The sequence below is a fragment of the Lampetra planeri genome, chromosome 2, assembly GCF_965212315.1.
Source record: "Lampetra planeri chromosome 2, kcLamPlan1.2.h2, whole genome shotgun sequence".
NCBI lineage: Eukaryota > Metazoa > Chordata > Hyperoartia > Petromyzontiformes > Petromyzontidae > Lampetra > Lampetra planeri.
The window spans coordinates 20,347,272-20,364,554 of NC_136108.1; the positions used below are offsets into that span (position 1 = coordinate 20,347,272).

The 17,283-nt window shown below is 41.9% G+C and overlaps 1 protein-coding gene across 2 annotated transcripts in view; it reads left to right on the top strand.

Moving 5' to 3' along the window:
* The window catches only part of LOC144729564 (integrin beta-1-B-like), a 34,715-nt gene extending 18,812 nt beyond the window's left edge, over window positions 1-15,903 (top strand). For both annotated transcript variants that reach the window (XM_078609915.1, XM_078609905.1), the window contains exons 10-16: window positions 1,096-1,230; window positions 3,129-3,325; window positions 3,891-4,129; window positions 4,772-4,991; window positions 6,954-7,159; window positions 9,390-9,556; window positions 15,153-15,903. In XM_078609915.1, the coding sequence (XP_078466041.1) occupies window positions 1,096-1,230; window positions 3,129-3,325; window positions 3,891-4,129; window positions 4,772-4,991; window positions 6,954-7,159; window positions 9,390-9,556; window positions 15,153-15,218 (1,230 nt within the window). In that variant the 3' untranslated portion in view covers window positions 15,219-15,903. The remainder of the gene's footprint in view (window positions 1-1,095; window positions 1,231-3,128; window positions 3,326-3,890; window positions 4,130-4,771; window positions 4,992-6,953; window positions 7,160-9,389; window positions 9,557-15,152) is intronic.
* The last annotated feature ends 1,380 nt before the right edge of the window (window positions 15,904-17,283 follow it).

A 17,283-nucleotide genomic window follows, 5' to 3' on the forward strand; every position in this document is an offset into this window, starting at 1 on the left:
GATTGGTCCACACCCGAGACAGCTTTTCTTAGAGCCTAGTCTCCATTGGTGTTGGACCAGATGACGCCAAAAGGCGTACAACTCAAAGACAGCGCACTATCAGAGTATTGAGAGCTCGGGGTAAGCATTTACACGATGAGACCTCCTTTACCAGTGGCAAAATATAGTAATAGGTTTTTACCTTTTCAACTGGTACAAAAACTGACACCTTTATACAAGGTGTCAGTTTTGACATCTGGTCCAACACCAATGGAGACTAGGCTCTGAGAAAAGCTGGCTCGGGTGTGGACCAATCAACTTCAATGACAGTGCATATCATTATCATCATCAGAGTTGTTTCTTTTTGTTTGCATTTTGACTGCTTGTGTTGTGATTATTGCAAACAGAATGCCTTGTATAAAGGTGCCAGTGTTTGTACCAGTTGAAAGGGTAAAAACCTATTACTATATTTTGCCACTGGTAAAGGAGATGTCTCATAGTGAATCCCTCACCATCTTCAAGATCCTCCGTGGAGTCATCCCTGCCGACCTCTTCCCTCTCAAATCACTCGACTACTCTACATGCTATTCACTCTGGCGATTGAGCCTTCTTTCGAAGCCTTCGGTCAACCTTCGCTCAATGGGAGTTTGCTCCTTCTGTGTTGCTGTTCCCACAGCCTGCAGTTTCTTCCTCATGGCTATCCTCGACCATGTTTAATTTTAGGCCCAAGGCTTTATCATCTCCTCGGCCTACGACATGTTTACGAGGGCATACATCTCACGTTGTGTTCCGTGGCTTGCCGTGCTAATTTGCACGGTTGGCTACGTACGGTGTGAAAGAAGTTCAAAATACATACGTACTTATGTCGAGTGTCTTGAGCCGCTGCAGCTGCGTGTAAATGCTCTCCAAACTTGCTGTGTAAGAATATATTAAGAAAAACTCTCAAGGACAAAATAATGATTATGTTTAAAAAAAAATGGTATGTCCCATGCTTTCATTATATTTCTGTGAAATTCACCTATTTGATATACAATACTGTACAACAAAATTGCCCCAGTTAAAATTACACCATCTGCCTGGTGTGGCTTATAACGAGAACATTTCACTTCCCAACAGAACCTGTCCTCCAAGATCATCTTAGAGCCATCCAGAGTGCCAGAAGGAGTGAGTGTGTCCTTTGTGTCGCACTGCAATAACAAGGAAAAGGAAACACAGAAAGGAGAGTGTTCAGAAGTCAAGATTGGAACAGAGGTACAAGTTGACACCGTCACTCAACACATTCAACACATTGCTACTTCTGTCTCAGACCTGCTCATTTTCCAGCACCTCCGATTAGCACGGTTGGCTATGTACGGTGCGAAAGAAGTTCAACATACGTGCACACATTTTTGTGTTATACGCAACGTTACTTTTTTATTTTATTTTTTGCATACTTTTAATATCCAGTGTTAAGCTTAGGCAGGAACAAAGTGACTTACTATTGTTTGTTTTCACATGGTTATTATCTTTAGATGTCTTAATCCCCCTGTGGAAAAACAGGTTTGTAGTTCGTGCCTTCTCGTGTCCCAGATAATCACAGCAATAGATACTGCAGAGGATGGGGTGCCAATGAAATTTGCATACAAAATAACTTTGTCAAAGTGAGTATGGGCCAGTGTTCATTTTTTCTGAAATTTTGAGCCAAGCAATGGTGGTAGTTTCATAATTCTACTGTGGGGTGAAACTAGCCACTGGACAGCCACTGTTAATAAACCCTGATGTGAATATGGATAGTGTCCACTGCTGGACCATCAACTGACAAAGGGTTGTTAGTTCAAATCTGGAATGACCACCGCTGCAAGAACATAGGATATATGGGCACCAGAGAAACAGGAACGGGCGACACGGTGGCAAGGTCTTAACTGCCTCGCCTGGTATACAGGAGGTCGTGGGTTCGATCCCGACCCTGATGAAGCCTGTATATTTGGGGTTTGCATGTTCACCCCGTGGTCGCATGGATTTTTCTCAGGGTCCTCTAATCTTTCCCTCCACATTTAGGAACGTGTACTTAGAGTATTTGGCTGCTATGCATTACCATATGATAAACCCATAGGTTGAGCTATCATTTGTGGTCAGGTCACTTCTGAAAACGAACTATATATTCAGTGGGCCTTACCTGGTAAAATAAAAATAGTTTCGTTTATATCTGTAATAATCCTTCTTGAGACGGCTTCGGAATCAGTCCTTTTTATTTCCACTGCCACAAATACACTTTACTCACACACTCTCCGTTGCTGGCAGACAACGGAGAGAGGGCAGACTTCACACCAAGTCCCCACCGCGCACGTGGCACCCAGAGCCCCCGTACGCGCGTGACCCTGCTCTTGTCGATCCCAAGTCTGCTCTCGATCATTCCCTCTCTCTCTCTCTTAATCCCTTCGTCACGTGGTACCCCCCAGCCAATCCTCCATGGACAGCCTTGACCGTTCTCGATGGTTCCCTGTCAATCCCGGGACCACGCCTCTGATCCGGCTCCCCATTAGCTGGGGCCCCGAATGGCCAGGCCAATCACCCCTGCTGATATGCCGTGATCACGCCGGGGCCATGCTCCCTGTCTCAACCCTTATTGGCTACAAAGCAGGACCGGCAAGCCAATCCCCACGTGAACCCTCTATGGCTGTTATTACATATCAATCAAATCAATCTTTGTTTACGTGCCAATATCTCCCTCAATAAAGTAGGCATTAGTGCACATTACAACAGAACTGGAATTGTACAGGCGTAGTGTACTAATTCAGAGACATTAGTAGGAGGCGTTATCCCTCTTGTTTATTCCAGCTCTCACAGCCATAGGGGATAACTCTATACCGGGTCGGGATAGCCAACATGCTTCAAGACCCACAGCTTGAAGAAGTGAAGACCACGATGACAGCAGCATGACGAGTTCCATTGCCGATGGCAGCAGCCCTGAGTGAGTCTGAGCTTGCCTTTTATTCTCACAGGCCCCGCCCTCGGCCACGCACCCTTCTGAATCCCCCAGAAGGCTCTGGGCTTGGCCCACAGGTCCAACTGGTAGAACGGGCTGCTACTCCTAATTCCATTTTCTACAATTTGCATCGGTGTGCTTCATCACATCACACTTGGTATGTCGTTTTGTATTTTTTTTCCAGATCCTTTTCACCGTCGCTGTGGAAGCAAAAGAGTGTCCAAAGGATACAGAGGTGGAGTTTGAGATACGCTCATTGGGCTTTCAAGAGAAGCTGAGCGTGAAGCTGAGCTTTGAATGCCAATGTAACTGCAATGATTCGACCAAAAATGCACCGTATTGCTCCAACGGCAACGGAAATTTGGAGTGTGGTGTTTGCAGGTGAGATTGTAAAGGTTCTGAACATGATTTAACACTTCCTCCAAAATACAGTGGAGCTACCCTTATCACCCTCCTGTCTGTAACTCGTTCAGCTTTGGGCCTCAGCTGTGTTATTCGTGATTTGTTTTCATCTTTGAAAAGAGTTACCCAGAAGTGATCATGTCAAGTCCTTAATATACCCTAAGAACCACGGGGCCAGTGGATAAATGGAGTCTGGACGATTGGCAAACACCAAGAACCAACTACGATGGGAGGCTGCAATGCTTCTGTGATACGCTGGATTAGGAGGGGACATCTGTGTAAAAGAGCTTCATGGCTCATCTGATTTCTCCAGGATAAATATAGATTCTGATTCTCGTTAGGGGCAACCTATTTTGTATCTTAGTGTCATGTAGTTGTTTATTTTTCTTAGGATATATATATAAAGCTTAAGCTGAGGTCTAATATCCCTCTTTATATAAATAGACAGTTCTTGCCAATGTGTAAATGACTAATTTCGGAGAAAAGAGTTGCACAATGGAAAGTTTTGTAGTGCCTAACCACGTATTTTGTGTGTCATGAGCAGTTGCCATCAGGACCGAATTGGCCGTTTGTGTGATTGCCGAGCGAAGGGCGGCGACACAATAGCTCTGGAGGCTCAGTGCCGGCCTGACAACAGCTCGCAGTTGTGCAGTGGACAAGGAGACTGCGTCTGTGGCAAATGTGTCTGCAACGTGCGTGAAGATCCTCAGGAGAAGGTGGACGGAAAGTACTGCCACTGCAACAACTTCAACTGTGAGCGTTATGACAATAAGCTCTGTGGAGGTGAGATGTCGTGGCACTAGTATCTTCTATCACTCTAACCCACACCCACCCCTCTCCAGCCTCAATTAAATGGTGCAACAGAAGTTCAACATACATACAAATTGCCAGTTGGCACGGTGGAGGGCACAGGTGATGCATATTTAAATCACCTCAGTCAGTCCAACCCATTGGGCACAGCTGAATTGGATACTTACTCGTGTTCTGTTGGGATTTATTTGTGGGTCTCCTGCACATTAATTGAATAAAAACATGAAATTGGGTATTTCCAAAACAAGGCAATACCTTTCAATTGAGACCACAAATATATGTTTGCTGTGGAGCTTATCAATGTAGAGACATTATATACATATATAAACTAATTTGTGTGTTTTATAGATATTATTAAAGAACTATCGGACACTATAAAAACACTTGCATGGAATTATGCAAAGCAGTACAAATACGTGCGATAATTTCGTTTGAACAAAAACACCTCAGAAACTTTGGTCAAAATCCTCCTCCATTTCCTCGTTTCCCTTTTTTCTGCTTTGCCTTTGACCGACTCATTCGTGCACACGTCACTTTAACCTTTCTGTAGCCGCGTGCACTTTTTGTCACGCAAGACGCCGTTGAAGTGCATTGATGCACTAATTCCTTTTTCAGGAAACGGCGAATGCGTCTGCGGAAAGTGCCAGTGCTTCCCGGGCTTTCATGGCAATCGATGTGAATGCCCTCTGGCCACTGACGGTTGCATGTACAACAATCGTACGTGCAATGGCCAGGGAGTGTGCAAATGCAACAAATGCCAGTGCACGAATTCGTCGTACAGCGGCTCAACGTGTGAAGTCTGCCTCACCTGCACTGAACAATGCGAACAGCACAAGTAATGTATTTGTATTTGCAAAACACCATATCAATGGCTAAACATCTATTTGGTAAATACAAAGACAATAATAATATACTGTAATTATTATTACAGTGGAACCTCGGTATACGTCGTTAATTCGTTCCAGAAGGTAGAACTTATACCGAAAATGACGTATACCAAACGAATTTTTCCCATAAGAAATAAAGGGAAAGGAAATAATCCGTTCCAGAGGAAAGGAAATTATATTTTATATGGCATATTATACATTACTGGGGTTGTATAAAATAATTTAGACACTAATTACTAAAATGCATACAGAAGCCACGTGACCGCGCTGCTGCCAGCTGCGCTGGTCACGTGGCGTGCCTCAACCCCGCACGTCGCGCGTGCCTCGACCCGGGGCTCCACCCTCCATGGGGGCAGCCCCCCACGCCCCCCGCCCCTCTTCCCCACGCCCCCCGCCCCTCTCCCCCACGCCACCCCGCCCCTCTCGCTTTGTTTCAGTCGTGAAGGAGGCATACGCGGTGACTCATCCCGACCCACAAGTTCTAGCAAACACGTCGTATCCCAAGCAAGACGTCGTATCCCAAGACATTTTTTCTCTCGAAAAAACACGACGTATACCAAATTTGACTTATTCCAAAGCGGTTGTATACCGAGGTTCCACTGTATTTGCGCTTTATGAATAATGGATAGTCCACGTAATCGTGCTTGGTGTGTTTTCACATTTAAATACCAGAATCACAAATTAACTTATGCAAGTTCAAAAATCGGTTGCATGTGAATAATACACCAAACTTCAGAAATTGTTAAAGTATCACTTTCCTGAAATTCATCCGGCTTTTTTACTATCGAGCAAATGGCTTCTGCCATAGAAATAGCAAAATGTGTATTTTTTTCATGGTTGCTTCTTCTCTTAATGTTGAAAAACATATTTATCCATTTTATCAAAAAGATATTCAGTGGTTTGCTGTGATTTAAACTTTTTTTGAAGAATGTATGTATGTTGAACTTCTTTCGCACTACACATAGCTAACCATGCAAATTGGAGGTGTGGGGAAAGGGCAAATCCTAAGTGCATGCTACGTCTCCTGGCTCAGCAGTACAGTGAGCAACCCACAATCAGAAGGTTGCGAGTTCACATCCTGGTTGGGGTATGAGGGGGGGGGGGGGTGATTGACTCAGCCCATCAGCCCTCTGTGGTTGATCAAATTATTTCCATTTTGTGAAGTAGAGTGGTTGTACTACAGATGGACTTGTCCCCCGCCACAGAAATGTGGAATTTCTACCACTGGTTCAGGGCTGTGAACAGATGACCCTCAACACCTCATTGCCTCATTTGAGCAGAAAATCGCTGTGAATTGACTTGTACAGTGGTCTCTCGGTTTACGATGCCATCGATTAACTATATTTTGATTAGTGACCCGCCTACCATAGGGTCTCATTGTTTCGATTAACGAGACATTTTCGATGAACGATATGTTTACGATATCATGCGGACCGCCAATTTCGGCCAATCGGAGCGCTCCTCTAAGTAGACTCGGCAGACCTCAGCCAATCAGCAACGCCCTTTTATTTAAAATAGCGTTTTGGGAGGAACTGGCTGCTAGCTTTTTAATGTTTGATGTGCGTTGCTTATGGAAACAGCTGTCTTGAATACTTAGTGTTTTTGTGACTTTCAAATTAGATAGGATCAATAACAATGGCCCCTAAAATGAACGTGAAGAAAGACAAGAAAACAATTAGTGTGCAAATATTAGAAACTATTTTTTAGGGTAAAACATTTCACTTCCGATCGTCTTAGAACAAATTAAGCTTTTAACATGTATTTCCTATATTCAATTAATGATGGTTTTCGTGGAACCAATTTATATCGTGAACCCAGGGACCGCTGTATTTGGGAATGTATTTTCTTTTGGAAGAGTACTGACGAGTGTCCTGTAACCCAGCTCGTGAACTGTTGGACGTTGTCTGTAGGGAGTGCGCACAGTGCTTGGGATTCAAAGATGGAATGAAGAAAGATTCGTGCGACATCATGTGCCCGCATACCCATGACATGGTGCCGAACTTTGAGGTCCATGACAAGCAGTGCGTGGTTAAAGTCAACGCTGAATGTAATATGGTGTACCGCTACAGCGACGCCTCCCAGGGGAAATTACATTTCACCATTAAAGATAAACTCGGTAAGGCCTCGATTCAAACACACGCCGATTTATAATTCCACTTTGTCGCTCACAATTCTGCTTCAGCTGCCACACGTGTGTAACGTTTTTCATTCCGTTCTCCAAACCCTATTGATGCCCATGCCCTCTCATCTATAAAGCCATTGAGATCCACTGCATTGAAGTTCCCATTGAGACCTTCTGAATTGGGAGTGTTATCCTCCATACAGTTTTCCTCACAACTGTTGCCTAAAGCGGGAAAGAGGAAGCACAATGTTGCAACTGAGCTTCTCTGTAACAGAACTGAATTATAATGCTCTACGGTATGTTTTTTCGTACAGTATTCACAGTATGGTCGGATTGATAGGCTAAACACTGATACATTAACACATTAGAATAATCACTTGACATTCATACGTGAACTATTGTTTAATAATTCGTACAACTGATCGACTTTTACTTGTTGAATGTAAAATGTCAGTTGATAGGTTGTTGAGGCAGTTTCTGTCAGTTTGAGGAAGTTGACAATTTGAGTTTATGTTCTTTAAGCAGATGAGAACTCAAGAGACCAGAATAATCTCATTTGCAAGAGTGACCTAGGTCGCCAAATTCACAAAATAACAACTGTGTTCTAGGAGATATAGAAAAATGTATAGTACAGAACATGAATCAATGTTAAATAATACATTCCCTGCCAAGTCGCCTCAGATTATTATTTATTGGACCGATCATAGCACAATTATAAATAAAGTTGCAGAAACATGAAACATATATGTTGAACTTCTTTCACACCGTACATAGCCCACCATGATAATATTGGGTTATTATTGTACTTATATATAATAGACAAGGAATGTACGTCAAATGCAAGTGAAGTAATCATAATCTACGTTTATATACATTATACTGTTTTAAAATAAAAATGAAATCTTAATATATATGAAAGGAAAATTTGTGAATATGTGTGTCTATTCGAAATGTTTAGCATACTTCCCGACATGCAACAAACTTTAAATGTGGCATGTGGGTAGCTTCCAGACTGTACACAATGCAAAAAGTATAAAAATAGACTTTTGTATTTTGGGGGGGGTGGGGGGGCGCAATAATGGATATATTTTGCACGGCAAGTGAACGGTGACGTCACATCTGTGATGTCACTCGCATGCGGCAGCGTCACGCAGTGTGCCTGCTGACGTCACGCACCCCCCCCCAACCCTGCGCGTAGGCCGTGTATACCGCACAAATGCGCGGTATAGCTGTCTCGATTTTCTAAGTCAACGCGACTATTTTGAGCTCGCTCTTAAATATGAAGCAGAAAATGCATCTGTTTGTGTGCAGCAGCAAAAACACGCGAACGCTGACCTCTTACGTCATGAAATTTGCACAGCTGATGCTGTCTGGAATTTCTAAGGGTACGCGACTATTTTCAGCTAGCCACGTCATTCCCTTGCCGAGTTGCCTAAATCGACCTTACGTATAAGTGGGTTAAGGTTGAATTTCCTTGAGTGAAAAACATTTGATGTAGTTAAATTGATTTGTTTCGGCTTTTTTCTTTCTTTCAAGCATCAACATTTTTTCAGGGTTTTTCGGTGAAATATAAGGGAATATGAAATTAATCCTAGACCGGAATCCAAGTCCCGGGCGAAGCCGGGTAGTAAAGCTAGTGCTATATAAAAAGTTAATGAAGCTATAGTATTGAATATTAGTGCATGAAGAAATCCAAGCAACTCAAGTATTTTATACATTTGTTACGATAAAATAAAGCAGATATAAAGTTTTGAGTGTTGGCAAATTCTTATCTCATTGGCACTTGTATAATCTACTGTATTATAGGTCAGAATAGAAAAGTTTATGAGCATATGCAAATTCCTCAAAAGGCATGGCTAATAGGCACCATTGCATTGTAATGAATTCAGATTTTCACGGTGGGTGGAAATGTAATGTCAAAATGATAACATTTTACACATCATGTATAATAACCTACAATTAAGTAATGTTCAACCATAGTGCAGGAGTAAATAGTACAGTCCCCTTGTGGTATTGTGCTAATTTTAACGTATTTAATAGCTTATTTACGTGTTTATTTAAGGTGATTTATAAAAACAAAAGATAGGGTTTGGCAAGCCAATATCATTATCCGCGAAATATGCCATTTCACAAGCATCTCTGGAACGCGCCTCTCGCGAGTAACGAGGGAAGGGCGCGTGTACCACGTGGCCTGCCTTGCACATTTCGTTACCTTTGTTTCCAGAGTGCCGAGTACCTCCGAATGTGGCTGCCATTGTGGGGGGCAGCGTGGGTGGAATCCTCATCATTGGCATCGTCCTCCTGCTCCTGTGGAAGTCTTACATCACCTGGAAGGACAAAAAAGATTTTGCAAGATTTGAGAAGGAACGCCATAACGCCAAATGGAATGATGTGAGTGCCAAACTGTTTTTTCTCTCTTTCAAACGTAATTTGTTGGGGGGGTTTCGCAGAATTGTTTTTATATATAAAGTAACAAAAAAGGTCCCATAAATGGGATGGGGAGGCGAAATTTACTGTTTTAATTATTAGGTCATGTCAATAAGAAAAGAGTGTGAATATTTCATGTTATATTTTTGTGAATGACTCATATGTTCATAAAACAAAGTTGGGTTGATTACTAATACCATTAAAGCAATATACCAACAGTAGCAGAGAAGTAAGTTTTTTCACAAATAAAAGCCGATTACACTTATCACAATAAGTATTCAGCTCAAAGATAATCGTGAATTTTCCACATTCCTATGGCGAGTCCATTCGTTGGACACCAACTATCATCTTTATACAAAGTGGTACTTGTTTTATATACCTCGGCAGGACAGCAGACTGAGTCAATCTCTGAGATTCAAACATCACAAAATCTTCCAATTGCTCTCACAACACTGCCGCTTGGCCACCCATTTCGATCACTCATCTGAATGTGTATTGTACAAGGCCATTTCAAATGGAATAGAGTCTGGATCCTCGCTACCCCACGCGACAGCATAAACATTATGTGACACACCATTGTTTTTATCGTGAGTTACTTAGAATTGTGTGTCACCATCTCTACGCTTTTGTTCCACAGCGAAATTGGAACAAAAGCTTAAAAAGCCTGCTTGTCAATACTGAGTTTTAGTAATAAATCGACTCAATCCGATGCAGAAAACAAAGTTGTGCTTCATAAAGTTTTTGGGTTAGATCGCGTTATTTATAAATGTGTCGTAACCCTCCACCTCCCGACACGGCCAATGAGTAAAAAAGTGTCACGCTGACAAAAGGCAAATAGTTCACTGCTTTAGCCCACCGGTGTGTTGAAGAGTGAATCCACAACATTTACAATTTTTGATTACGACGTTTCTCTGGTGATTACATCCAGCATCATTGGGCAATTTGTCAGGTCGCGAAAGCCTACGTGTTAAACAAAGTTGTGCCTTTATACATTTTATTAAAGAACAACAGGCCATTGGTCAAATACTTGCATGCATTTGCAGGTTAGACATATCCTATTAGCTGTTAAGAAAATCAAATTGAGCTTGGGCAGTAACTGGGGCGGGGGTGAGGGCAAACCGAAGGAAGGAACACACCTGTCCCCACACACAGATGGAGCTATGGAATCAGTGCATGTACAGACGCTAGATGGATTGTTGCACCGCGTGACTGCGAGAGGTGGCAGTGGCTTGCGGAGGCCTTCATCCAGCAGTGGATCGATCATGGCTTCGCGATGATACAAACCAAACCTTTAGCCGAGAGGAACAAATATGCACACGTACTAACTTAAGGTAAATACTGAACACACCTCTGTTCTACACGGACGTGTCAGCTGAATAAAACTGACGTGTGTTGGGTATTTCCACTCTGAGAATCCGAATTTTTTCATTGATTTAGACTGGAGGAATCCGATGAGCTATGAAGCTCTTTTTCACACATGTCCAGAATACTACTTGGATATCTGACCCGCCCCTACTTGGACATCTGTGAACAAGAGATTCATAGCTCATCGCATTTCTCCAGGATGCTCATCGCATTCCTCCAGGATGAATACAAAAATTCTGATCCTGGTTCGTAATTACTTATCAACTGATGAGAATAATTTCTGTGCTGCTGCATGAGGCAATTTCCACTCCATGGGGGCGGGGGAGGGGCATGGTGGTTATTTGACCATATTTGACCGTTCTGGTCAGTGTGGTTTGATGAAGGCAGGAAATGTGCACGTGGGAGCAGAGTAGACTGCAATTTTTCTGTGCCATCACGTCGCCCCGCTGCAGCCTGTTTTGTGCGCGACCCGGGCTCAATTCCGCACATTACGGGTGGTGATTTCGGTCAGCGAGTTCAACTATTCGGCATTCGTAATTTAACAAAGGAGTTATCAAGTTGTGCTTTTTTTGCTTTTACTCTTCAACACTCAAATGTCATAAGGGAGCCACATTAATCTCACACAGGAAGAACAGAGCAGTCGACTAATGAGTGTTAACCATATGGGCGGATTAGCTGAATTAAATTGCATTTGTAGACTCTGCTTCCTCAAAACCCATGGTACCAGTGACATTTAAGACATTGATATGAAAAGTAGAACAGGCTGCCTTAGGCACGTTAAACATATAACACACACTGTATGTGAAAAAAAATGAATTGACCATGGAAATTTCCATTGGTTGCCTATTTGCAAATACTGTATCTACAGTACATATGTCTACATAAAAACTATAGCTGAAAAATCCTAAATGTGCTTGACTATGTAGAGAGAAAAAAATTCGCAGTTTTGTAAGAAACAACACATTCAATAAAAAAAAATACTTGAAAAGAAAGCACACGCAGACGATTGCCTGCGCTTCTCGGGCATTTCGGAGCATAACCCCTCAACTCACGCCACAAATGGGGCATTGACAGCATGAAGGGTGAAGATGGGATGCTTTCTAAGCAAAACGAATCCTTCTAACTTAAAGCTCCTTTTTGGGGTGGTTGTTAATGCCCGAGGCTCAATTACTACCTTGAGACGCCACCGTAGAATGCCCTTGCCCATCGAGACCCATTGTGTGGCAGTAACCAAAGCGATTCGTCAACTTGCAACCAACGCCGCTAAATGGCTACAGAACCTGAACATCGGTTTATGATTTACACCCACTCTGAGAATGCTCCAATTACATTTTGGTGCGTACATATTTTTTCCCCTGCGCCTGTATTCTTTCACTAAGAATGAGTCTCGCAGCCGCGTGAACTTTTCGATGCCACCAATGGAGATGAGCACCACCCATCTCCTTATTTTGTTTTTATTCCTATTATCGCCGTAAAATACACTAACTTGACCGTTGATTTAAATCATAAACATTCACCCTTTCGCCGCCCAGTGGTGGTTGTTGTTGCTCTGGAGACCGGGAGAGATCGATGATCGATGTCGATGATCGATCGATGTCCGGCCACCGAGCTGAATGCTGCCATCTTCAACTCCAGTGGTGGTCACTGTAACCCATGAGCCATGTTTGCGGCACAATTAGGTGCACACGTAATGGTGAAAAACCGGCCAAGTCCACATTGATAGACTGACAGACTAATTTGACTCTTTTTACACGCTTTTGTTATTTAACTCACTCCGTCTGTTGTCGTATCCTCAATTTGGACCCACATCCCTATGTGCTATCGACTGCAAACTTGGTATACTTATGTCATACTGATAACAAGACTATATTTTATCATAAAAAAAACATTTTAAAACATTTAACACGCTTTTATTTAACTCACTCTGTATGTTGTCGTATCCTCAAATCTTGTTACTCAATTTCAACCATCTTCCCAATGTCGTATCGACTGCAAATTTGGTATAGCTATGTCATGCTGATGACAATACTATATTCTATCATTGAAAATTAAAAATATATATTTTTAAACGATCTTTTTTTACGGGTCTTATTGTCCACGCTCAACTCACGTTGCCTGTAAATCACTACGGTCCCTTACGCTGTGGCAAGCTGCGGGGCCACTTCCTGGAGTCGTGGAGTTCTGCCATTACTAGTACGGTACATTTCATTAAAGCGTGTTTTGTTAAAAGTGTTTTTTAATATTTTACTTTATTGACTCACAGGCTATTTTGGCTGGCATGGGTTATATCTGCGCCAAATGGGTTCCTGGCCACAGGCTAGCTTAACCATAGCATGAGTCATGCTCCATAAACTCAACCCTGTGTTTTTAGTGTGAGTACACTGTTTTTTTCAAGCTGCCCCATGGACCACATGTCTCGTGAACCTTCCTTCCAGAGGTCAACATTGTCGCCATTGGTATCAACCAACAAGAAGGCAAACTCCTTCATAAACTATAGCTGTGGGCTGAGGCATATGGTAACTGGTCATGTGGACTACACGTTTGCAATATCCACGTCTCACCTGCTTGGGAGACCACCTATGAAGTGACAACATAGATACTTATTTTTATATGTTCGCCGTTCACCGAGTTCAGTTAAACAGCATCAGGATAAATAATAGGTACATAGCCGCCAATGTTTTCTTTTCAATTAAAATGAAAAGAACTCCATTTGGACCTGGTATACGAACAGAGACTGAAAATATATCATCACATTGCGGTTAACATTACAATTAACACAGCCTTGGAACATCATGGACGTAATATTGACTGACCCATCATCATATTGTAGCAAAACAAGGTAACAATGTCTTCACATCATGGGACCTCCTTTTCAAGTACCAAAATATACTAATAGGGGTTTTCCCCTTTTTTCTGGCAACAAAACTGACACCTTTTGCAAGGAATCATGTTTACATTAACCACAATACTTGCAGTCAAATGCAAACAAAAAACAATACTCTGATAATTTATGCATTGTCCTTGAAACTGATTGGTCCACACCAGAGACAGCTTACTTTAGAGCCCAGTCTCATATGGTGTTCGACCAGATGATGCCAAAAGGCGCACAGTTCTAAGACAACGCACTATCAGAGTAATGAGAGCTCGGGGTGAGCAGCTACATCATGGGACCTCCTTTGCCAGTACCAAAATATACTAATAGGGTTTTTCCCCTTTTTTCTGGCAACAAAACTGACACCTTTTGCAAGGAATCATGTTTACATTAACCACAATACTTACAATGCATAAATTATCAGAGTATTGTTTTTTGTCTGCATTTGACTGCAAGTATTGTGGTTAATGTAAACATGATTCCTTGCAAAAGGTGTCAGTTTTGTTGCCAGAAAAAAGGGGGAAATCCCTATTAATGTCTTAACATATTTGTCCCTCCACGTAGAATGGAAAAGTATTACACAACCCATCAGCCACACGGCCTTCTTGGAGCACAGGAACTGCTTCTGGGAGTGCATTGTCTGCTTTTTTATATTCTCCGCAATGACACAGCTAATTATTGAGATTTATATAACATTGTAAGTGGCCTTGGACAGGACACTTGACTGAGATGGATAATGGTTAACGGACAAGATTGCTTTTGGAGTCGCAGTCCATAGGATTCTCATCTGTGACGACGACCACTGTGGAGGTGTAGTGATGAGATTGGCTCACACGTGGGAGCGAAATGGATAGCGGCATCACGGAACCATGGGAAGTGGTGATGGCGTGGAGAGGCCTTCATGCAGCAGTAGATGGAACACAATTGTGGATAACAATAAATTACAGTGTAACGCCACTGTGGTGGTGCTGGGGGAGATTTCGAGTATCTGTGATGCCACGCAAAATTACTGATTTTATCCAAGTGGAAAAGTGTGAATAAACACAAATGCTGTAATTTTAATGCATTTACTGCCAATTCTGGGTCACTCTTATCTGTGCAAAGGCTCAGATAATTTGGATACATTTGCTGCTACTGTACTTTTCCTGCAAACAGCTATCGTCATCATCACCACCGTGGTCACTGTCACTCCCATCATCATTAGCATCGATCATTATTTAGAAGTGCTGCACGTTACGGCACACTCTCATAATTTTCGAACGAATGCATCCCACTGGAATGCGCCCTTTAACGCGCGTCGCGTTTCTCTTGTTGTTCGCGCAGGGTGTCAATCCCATCTACAAGAGTGCCACTACGACAGTGGTCAATCCCAGGTTTGCCAAGAACTGATGGAGGGGTGCTGCGTGCATCTGTGCCACAGTCAACTTTGTTTCACCATGTGCAGAATTGTTCCTCAGTATCTTATTGCACGGAACTCGTTTTTTTGTAACGCAATCTTCAAAAAAATGTTCTGTGAAATGTAATACATTTTTATATTTGCTTGTAATTGATTTAAGGATATGTTTCATTGCTTCCGAAAAACGTTTGCTTTTCAATACAGTGTTATGTTTTAGCTTGATTAATTGATTGTAATCGATTTGCTGAGACTGTAAGAATTAATAACAATAATATTAACCAGGTAAGACACACAAGAGAATGTATATATGCCACCAATGCTGTCATTAACGTTAAGCGATCAACATACATTTTGGAGAAACAGTGGGACTCTAGAAATCTGCACTGCAAAAATTATGCGAATCCTTTAAATCGCAGTGCCCCCTATATTATACGAATGTTCATAGGCTTTTTTTAGTTTTTAGCTGAATGGCTTCCTACCTCAGAACCCTGTCCAAGAGGAAGTATATCACCAGTCAATCAAAAATGTTGTAGGAAGTGGGGAGAATTTCAATCTAGGAATATGATCTGGACCTTTTACTCATACTATATCTGGGAATGTCCTACTCAGAAGTATTTCTGTGAAGACTTGACCATCTCATGATAATAATTATAATAACAATGAAAAAGAATACAAAAATAACAATAAAAATGCTACTCCCTATTACGAACTCGTCCATGAACAAAAGTTCTAGGAGAAATCTGGACAACTCAAGTGCACTCAAGGATTCTAGATTTGAAGCTTTCGTGACTGCAAGGATTCATATTCTAAGGTTTTCGGTAAAGTCACCTACGTGACTTTACCGAAAACCTTAGAATATGCACTCAAGGAGTTTTGTGTTGGCTCTTCACGGAAATAAATTCATTTTGAAGTTGTGATAAGGAAGCATGCAGGGATTCGTAAAGCAGTTCTGATAACTTGTGGTAATTGCGGAACAACGTTCTTCTCTCTATGAAACGTTTTATAATAGATTACTGTGCCACTTTACCCGGTGCTCTTATGCAAATGTAGAAATCATGGAGAATGTTTTGATATGTAATGCACACGAATATAGCATGGATGTATTTTGGCGAAAGCCCGGACCATTTTACATTTGTATTTTCATTGCTTGACTTGAATTTTAACATATGCTATGTGCGAATACAGTACATATTTTGATGTATGTTACACATGTTAGTATTCAGATGTATTGCTTTTAATGTTTCTACTTTTGCATTGGATAATTTGCTGAAATAAAGTTGTATTAAGAAATCGCATGTGTTGTTGGGTTGTTTTACAATAAAGTGTATAGTGAATAAATGCAACCGTATAACTACGTGAAAACAACCTGTTTGGTTGTATTCTTGACAACAAAGCAAAGTTTAAATTCTGATCAAGAAATTTTTTTTAAAGTTAACTCCATTATTTGCATTGAAAAAAAACAATCTGCACATTAGGGTTACAACTGGGCACACAGCACCTGAACATCGGTGCAGTGCAACGCATCATTGGGCAACAGGGTGGAGCAGTGGTAACACTCATGCCTCACAGCAAGTAGTGCTTGGGTATGATTCAACTAATGTGCCTTTCTATGTAGAGTTTGTATGTATATGTGTTGAACTTCTTTTGCAGCATCCGTAATCAACCGCGCTAATCGGAGGTGCGGGAGGACAACTAAACACAAAAAGCAGTTCTAAGAAATGAGTTTTCAATCTAAATTTAAAAGTGCACAGCTCTAGTAGCTTCCTAATATCGGAAGAACATTTTAGATGGCCGCAGAAGCGCACGATGCAGTGACCGTCTTTGTTCAATGACTATCCAAAAGCCGCTGCTGCCAGGATGACCGGAGTTCGTGTGATGGTTTATGCTCATTTACGAGATCAGCAAGGTATTGTGGTTAATATGTGGCAAGCACTTTGTGTGTAATGAGTGCGACCTTATAATGTATTTGTTCAGTAACCGGAAGCCAATGCAGCTCGGCGTACACTGGACGGACATGGTCAGGTATTGCAGTACCAGTCACGACACGTGCCAAAGAGT